This window comes from Salpingoeca rosetta, assembly GCF_000188695.1.
Source record: "Salpingoeca rosetta unplaced genomic scaffold supercont1.15, whole genome shotgun sequence".
In the NCBI taxonomy this organism is placed as follows: Eukaryota; class Choanoflagellata; order Craspedida; family Salpingoecidae; genus Salpingoeca; species Salpingoeca rosetta.
The window spans coordinates 25,288-32,806 of NW_004754919.1; the positions used below are offsets into that span (position 1 = coordinate 25,288).

The window sequence follows — 7,519 nt, forward strand, 5'->3', positions numbered from 1 at the left end:
CTCTGTGTGCGTGTGAGCCACATGCATCCACGGCAGCAGGAGTGCGTGTGAGATCACAACACCCACAGCAGCCACATCGACCTCTCCACCCTCCTTCACAAACACACCCACACGCACCCCCACAGCAGTCAAACCAATTGACAGAACTCACCCAAGCTCACGGTGCCAGCGTGCCATGGGCCTGTGCAGCACATCTGTCAGTCTCACCGACCGTGGGCAACGTCTTGCATGCCTTTGGCCCTGCACACATCCATGGTGTGGGCGCTGCTGTGCATGTTCTCTGCTTGCACCTGTTCACCATCACACCATCACCCACCACACCCCACACAGTCCATGGAACCAAACGAAACCACCCACAACAGAACCGCCAGTGAGTGCCCGTCACAACGCGCACCCTCTCCCCCCTCTCCACCAACCCTGCGCCAGCCACGCACACGAACAACGCAACCTCCCACTCCCACACACACGCACACGCACCTTGATTCGCGTTTCGCCTGCTGCTTGTTGCTTGTTTGTTTGTGTTGGTCTTGTTGATTCGTGTTTGGGCGATTTGTGGAAGATGCCACAAATAATCGCCCACTGCTGCGGTTGTGCGGCAACTGCTTTTTGCGTTTGCTTGTTGCAGGGCGGACTTGCTTGCTTTGCTTGGTTGGTTGGTTGGTTGTTTGGTTTGAATGAGACAAGAAGGAGAAGAAGAAGAAGAGGGGGAACAGCACTGTGTGTGTGTGAATGCAACGCAGGTTCACAGGCCTTGCAAGCTGAGGAGGGAAGGGGAGAAGGGGAGAAGAAAGGGGGATGAAAAAGAAGAAACAACCAAACACAACATACACACACACACACAGCTGTGGACAGCATGCACCCTCCTCTCCTCCCCTTCTCTCTTCTTCGCTCCCTCCTCCTCCTCCTCCTCCTCACAGTCACAACAAACAACCAACAGCCACAAAGGGCTGGAAGAGAAAACAAACAAGGGGGAGGGGGGCAACAGCCACCCAGCCAGATTGCCATGGAAGCAATAGGCGAGGCGATGGAGGGGGGAAAGGAGAACACCGTCCATCAACATACACGCACACACATCTATTGGGAGCCCCACGTCTTGTGTCCTTGCTTCCCCTCTTCCTCTTCCTTGGCCTGGGTTGAGTTGGGTTGGTTGAGGTGGCACAGCTCGCCATGGCGTGTCATGCGTGGATGTGGGCATGGGTGTTGGATGTGGATGGGTTCCTCTGTGTGTGTGTGTGAAAAGGGGTTGGAGGGAAACAGTGGAAGGGTTGGCAGCAGCAGAGAGGAGGAGGAAGGAGACAAGGGAAGGGGGTGGATGTGAGCATGCCGTGCATGAATCGACAACAACTATACATGGGCGTGCATTGGTGATGATGTGCTTGGTGTTGTGCGTTGTTGTGATGGCACAAGCACACGAAGGTCAATCACACAATCACGCACACACACACACCTCGTCGTCGATCAACGCGTCTGCCTGACATATGCGCACACGCGCACGCACATCTGCAGTCACACACACATAGTCATGGCATTGCAGAGTGAGATGGTGCACCATGCACACGCATACACAGCAATGCAAACACAACCACAACCAACAACGACAACATCTCTCCCTCATATCCATCCCCCAAATGCACGGTCACATGGCCAGATACACAGCCGTGGTGGTGATGATGGCCATGATGAACACCTTCCTCCCACTTCCCCCCGAACCCCTTCCACCAAAAACACGCACACCATTGCGTGCCCTCACCTCGTGCATCGTGTCGCTGTCGGCGTGATTGATGGCGCTGCGCACACATGTACACGCACGCACGCACACATCGCTGTGTATGTGTCCCAGTTGAGATGAGCAACGGAGGGAGAGAGAGAAATGGGTGACACGACACGATGGCCAGTCAACCCCAGCCAATCCAATCCGGCATCCACCGCCGTGTGTTGCCTGCTGCAGTCATCATCACAACCACACAATCACAAGCACAGGTGCAAGGAAAAGGAATGAGCCGCTGATATGTGTGTGCCATTGTCATGCGATACCACCACCACACGACATCACGTGCATGGATGTGCACACGCACTCCCCATCCCCCAACCAACATCATCGCCCTCTTATCACTTCCCTTCCCTCTCCCTCCTTTCGCTCTGCACTCCCACGTCGCACCACCACCATCACCGTGTCACTTCCCCCCTTCCCGCTTCCCACCGCTCGACACAACACAGCCCACCAACCAACCAACCCACCGCCAACGATCATCCTCACCTGTGCTTGCTGCAGCCAGCCAGCCAGCCGATGGGCCATAGCGAAGCCAGAAAAAGGGAACCGCAACCACATGCCACGGCCACCATCATCATCGCTGATGGAGCAGAATGAGGAGATGAAGGGGGAAGAGCGGTGGGCACGGGCCGTGTCCTTCCTTGTCTTCACCGGTGCAGCCCCAAACACGGCGCACAGCGCACATGCACACGCACGGCCATCATCACAGCAGCCACCAGCAGCAGCGAGCCAGCCTGCCCTGCGTGCCTGTGAGGCAAGAAGAAACCAACCAGAGACGAACAACAATGACCGGCGATGGTGAGGACATGAAAGGAGGGACACAAGGGACCACGCATGGGAATATGCAGCATGATGTGGGCGGGTGCATCACCTATACACAAGAACAACAAACCAAGCACCCAACAAGCAGGCAAGCAGGCACACCACATCCACCACATCCGCCACTGCTGAAATACCTGTGTTGGCCGCAGTCTCAATCACGCCTCAACAGCTCCACATCACATGGGGGGAAGGCTGACGATGATGATGACACAGAGCAAAGGCGATTGGTTGGGAAAGGAGGAAGGGGATTCGGTTGGGGAAACCCGCACAACGTCCGCCTGCAGCCACGCACGGACACGCACACGCACATGTGAGTTGTGTGATTGATTCATGTGAGACACACGTCAGTGCCACCACCCCACAGCCAATGTCTGCTTTGATGTGTTGGCATGCATGTGTACACGCGTGCGTATGTGTACTACCACCCCATCACCACACACTCACACACACACACACACACACACACACACACACACACACACACACACACACACACACAGCCCCAGCGTCTCACCTTGCGCCTTCTTTTCTCGCACATTTGTGTGTGCGTGTATCGCCCTGGTCGTGTCATGAGGGCCTGGGAAGAGAGCGGCCACTGTCCTGTGCAAATCACACACATGCACACATGCGCAAACACAAACAACAAAATCAGCAAGAATGACACCACGCAGTGAGCCAGCATGGCAGAAACAAACCACATCCACCTCCTTGTGCCACATTCACATCACCCACATCACCACATGTGCACGCACATTTCACATCCCCACACAGACACCGCCACCATAAGCACCACCACAAGCACATCTGCACATGCGTGTGCGTGCACCGTCCACATCCACCACAAATCACTCACCACCATCATCGTCAACGTCACGCGAGGCAACGGCACATAGACGCACATCACACCCTGTACGTGTGCGTGTGGAGAAAGAGGTGAGTTGTCACAGAATCCGGCTTTCAACGACAACAACACCCGTTGCCAGCACCAACAGACCCAACAACATCCAACCAGCACTTCACAATCACACACCTACACATGCTGTTGTTCACACCCAGCACATCACACACCACCCACGTCACCACCACCACCGCCATTCATCTCACCTCCACATCCATGGTCGCAGCCGCTGCTGTTGGTGACCAATGACGACGACGAGGAGGCGGGGATGGACGAGAGACAGAGGGTCAGTTCATCCAATGCAGCCAGACATCAGCAGCTGTGTTGGTGCTGCTGCTGGTGGTGGAAACGGTGAAAACAAACGGCCCCTTGCCATGCCGTGTGTTTTGCTCGCTCGCTCGGCTGCTTGGCTGGTCGGTTGGATGGAGATGGAATGCATGGCCCCGTGTCCAAATCAATCAAAAAAAAGGGGGAGAAGAAGAAAAGACACATGAGTGGACAGAACAGACAAGGAAAGAGGGAGGAGAAGAATGAAACACAACATGTCAACCACACACACACATCTCAGTCGCCCTCTCACCTGCATCACTCGTCATCATCGTCATCGTCGTTGGTTCCACCGCTTCATGCGCCTCCTCAACGCTGTGGTGTGTGTGTGTGTGTGTGCACAGACACAAGAAGAGGAGAATGCAGGGGGGTGAGGTTGACAGCGAAGCATCATCAACCACATGTCCGCCCATCCAACCACCCGCATTGACACACACACACACGCACATGTTCTCCCCACTCACCAACACACACACACACACGCACGCACATTGCTCACCTCTTCATCAGAGCGAGTGACATGTGCATTGTCTGCCTCACGCCAGATTGGAGCTGGTGTCGGCCGGAGTGTGATGGCGGCTGTGCGGTCGATGGCGATGGTGATGACGGTGGCAGCCGAGCTGAGATGGAAGAGGAGAGAAATGAGAGAGAAATGGGGAGGGTTGATGATGATGGGGTCGTTCATGGCGGCTACTTCCCCCTCCTCTGATGTGGCCCTGGTGCCCATGCAACCATCACACAACGACAAGACACAACGACATCATCACACACAAGGCACAGGTATGGCATGTCAGCACAGCAGACGTGTTCACCTTCCTGCTCCCTCCTCTGCTTCCCTTCTCCTCGCCCCACGACACACACACACACACGCACACACACACACACACACACACACACACACACACCTGTACCTGACTGCGTCGCTGTGGTTGGATGTGCCCACCATGACCATGGAGGTGTGTATCCACAGCTGCTCCTCCCATTCCATCATGTGTGCACCACCCATCATCCTCCAACGATCCTCAGGCAGTCGCCCCCTGCAGCCACAAGCATACACACGCATGGCATGTGAGCTGCACAGCTACACTGTTGCACGAGACACAGCAGCAGCAACACCAAGCACACCCAAAGCAACAACAACAACACATGCACCATACGCCAACCAAAGCATGCATGATGGGCTCACCTTGCTCGCATATGGGAACACTGCATGAGCACAGCAACGGCAGCTGAATCAGGGGAGTTGCAGCAGCAGCAGCCGGCATGCGAGCCCGCTTCCATCAACATCCTGATGTGTGCTGGTACCTCACCACCTGTGCATGTGCGTGTGCGTATGTGCGTGGCTGCAGGGAACGTGGATGGGAACAAAACACAACAGGCACAGAGTAAGCCATCATGTCAGTACAGCAGAAAGAGTGATTGATATCACACGCACCACGGGCGTGTGTGTGTGTATGTGAATGTGTGTGTGATCATCATCCCCCATCAACCCTTCTTCCACTTGTTCGCTTCACCACATCCACACACACACACACACACACACACACACACACACACACACACACACACACACACACACACACACACACACACACACACAACCAACCACTCATCACCACCCACATACCATATGTGAGGCGAGTCAAGTATCCTCGACATTTCCCTCATCCTGCTGCTTGTGCGTGTGCATCGCCTGTAAGTGTTGTTGTGTGCGAGCACCAGCATGGTGAGTGCGTGGGAGGGAGGAAGGGAGCATGAATATGTGCGCAGCTACACTGCTGCTGTCACTGCTGATGTCGTGCATGCGTGAAGGAAGACAAAGGGAAGAGAGAGAAAACAGAAAACAGAAGGGAAGGAACAAGACATGCTGCACCCCATCCATCCATCCATCCATCCCTCTTCCTCACACCACCACCACACACCACCATCCTCTGTCACCAGCCAGCCACCACACCACACCATACTCACCCAGCATCCCCCACCCCACCTTATCCCATCCATCCAGCCATCCAGCCAACACACATTTCCTCTCCGTTTCCCCTCTTCTTCTCACCCTCACCTCTGCTGCTGCTGCTTCCCGCCGAAAATGCAACTTGTGCTGTCGCCACCTGTCGCCAGCCAGCTCCCGCATGCAGCATTGGGCGATGGGTTGGTTGGTTGGCTGGTTGGGGGATGTGTTCAGCGGCAAGCGGTGGTGGTGGTGCTGCTGCTGCATCGGCGGTGGAGGGTGTGTTGGCTGCTGCTGCTGTTGTTGTTGTTGTTGTTGTTGTGATGGCTGTCAGGGAGGGCGAGAAAGAGAGGGAAGACGAACAGCGGCTGCAAGGTGGGGAATGTGCAGGTGTACAGGCAGTTGTGTGTGAGAACGACGAATGAGACAGCGCATCAAGCAAGGCAAAACAGGCAGCCGCACCACAACATACAATGCACATTGATGTGGGACAACAAGGGGGAGAGACAGGAGCAACAAAGACAGCGAGCACAAAACACGCACACTGGTGCTGTGCGCATCACACACATGCATGCATGTGCAGTGATGTACTCACGTTGCTCATCGCTTGCTTGCTTGTTTGTGGTGTGAGTTGGTGTTGCTGCTTCCACAGCCGCACAAGCGTGGCTGGATGGTCATCACATGGCAGGGCTCGTCTGTTCATCCCACCACAGCAGGGGTGGTTGGTGCAGGAGGGGGTGGGGTGATGGCTAAAGGCCCCGCTGTGCGGCGACAGCAGCAGAAGGCGGGAGAAACAAGGATGAAGGGCAGTGGTATTGGTGTTGGTGTTGAGAGTGGGAAGGGAAGGATGTGAGCAAACACACAAGAAAATGAGGAGGCGGTGATGATGGCGTGTGGGTGCGTGGAGAAGAGCACGTACACATAGACACACACACACACACACACACACACACAACTGTCTGGGTGATGCAGTGGTTGGATCACCATTCATCCGTCAGCATGCAGTCATTTGTTGGTTGGTTGGTGGGGTCACCCACTGCCTCACGCATCAGCCAGCACCTGCTGCTGCTGCTGCTGCTGCTGATGATGATGATGGAATCCATCCATCTGCACGCACCACCACAAACAAGCAAGCAACAGCAGTGAGCAGCGTGAAACACAGGCAGAGAGGAGGAGAGAGGAAGGGGAGGAGCATGAGAAGAAACACAACCCGTGCACACACACACACACACACACACACATTGGCTGTGATGTTGGTTGATGTCATTTCTCTCTCTCTCTCATGTGTGTGCTGCTCACTGGTTGAGAGGTTGCATGATCCATTCTCAAGGTGGCCGCTGCATGACGGTGGCTGATGGCAGCTGTTCTGTCACCACACAACGGTGAGCAAGTGTGTGTGAGTGTGCATTTGTGAGCGCCACACGCAGTGGTGTGTGTGTGTGTGTGTGTGTGTGTGTGTGTGTGTGTGTGTGTGTGTGGCTGTGTGTGCACGATGACAGCGTGAACTGTGGTGTTGTTGTTGTTGATGGGGGTGGTTGTTTGCTTCTGTGCGCAGTGTGCAAGGAGAAGAAGGGGAAGGGGAGGAGCACGAAGTGGGTGGAAGGAGTGAGTGCACTCAATCTCACCCTCACCTGTCGATGGATGGGTCATTCATGTGGTCGCTGGTTCGTTGGTTGGTTGGTTGTGCGTGGTTCATCAGGAGAAGGAAATGGACAACGATGGAAGGATGGATGGAAGGAAGGAAGGGGAGAGA

The 7,519-nt window shown here is 55.2% G+C and overlaps 1 protein-coding gene across 1 annotated transcript; it reads right to left on the reverse strand.

Annotated features, from left to right (window-relative positions):
* Positions 1-1,074: 1,074 nt before the first annotated feature.
* PTSG_05796 (uncharacterized protein) lies at positions 1,075-5,105 on the reverse strand (the record flags this gene model as incomplete). Its single annotated transcript, XM_004992631.1, has 7 exons — positions 1,075-1,128; positions 1,448-1,471; positions 1,751-1,787; positions 2,325-2,518; positions 4,318-4,438; positions 4,730-4,855; positions 5,005-5,105. The coding sequence occupies 7 exons, from the start codon at positions 5,103-5,105 to the stop codon at positions 1,075-1,077; spliced, it is 657 nt and encodes a 218-aa protein (XP_004992688.1).
* Between the last annotated feature and the right edge of the window lie 2,414 nt (positions 5,106-7,519).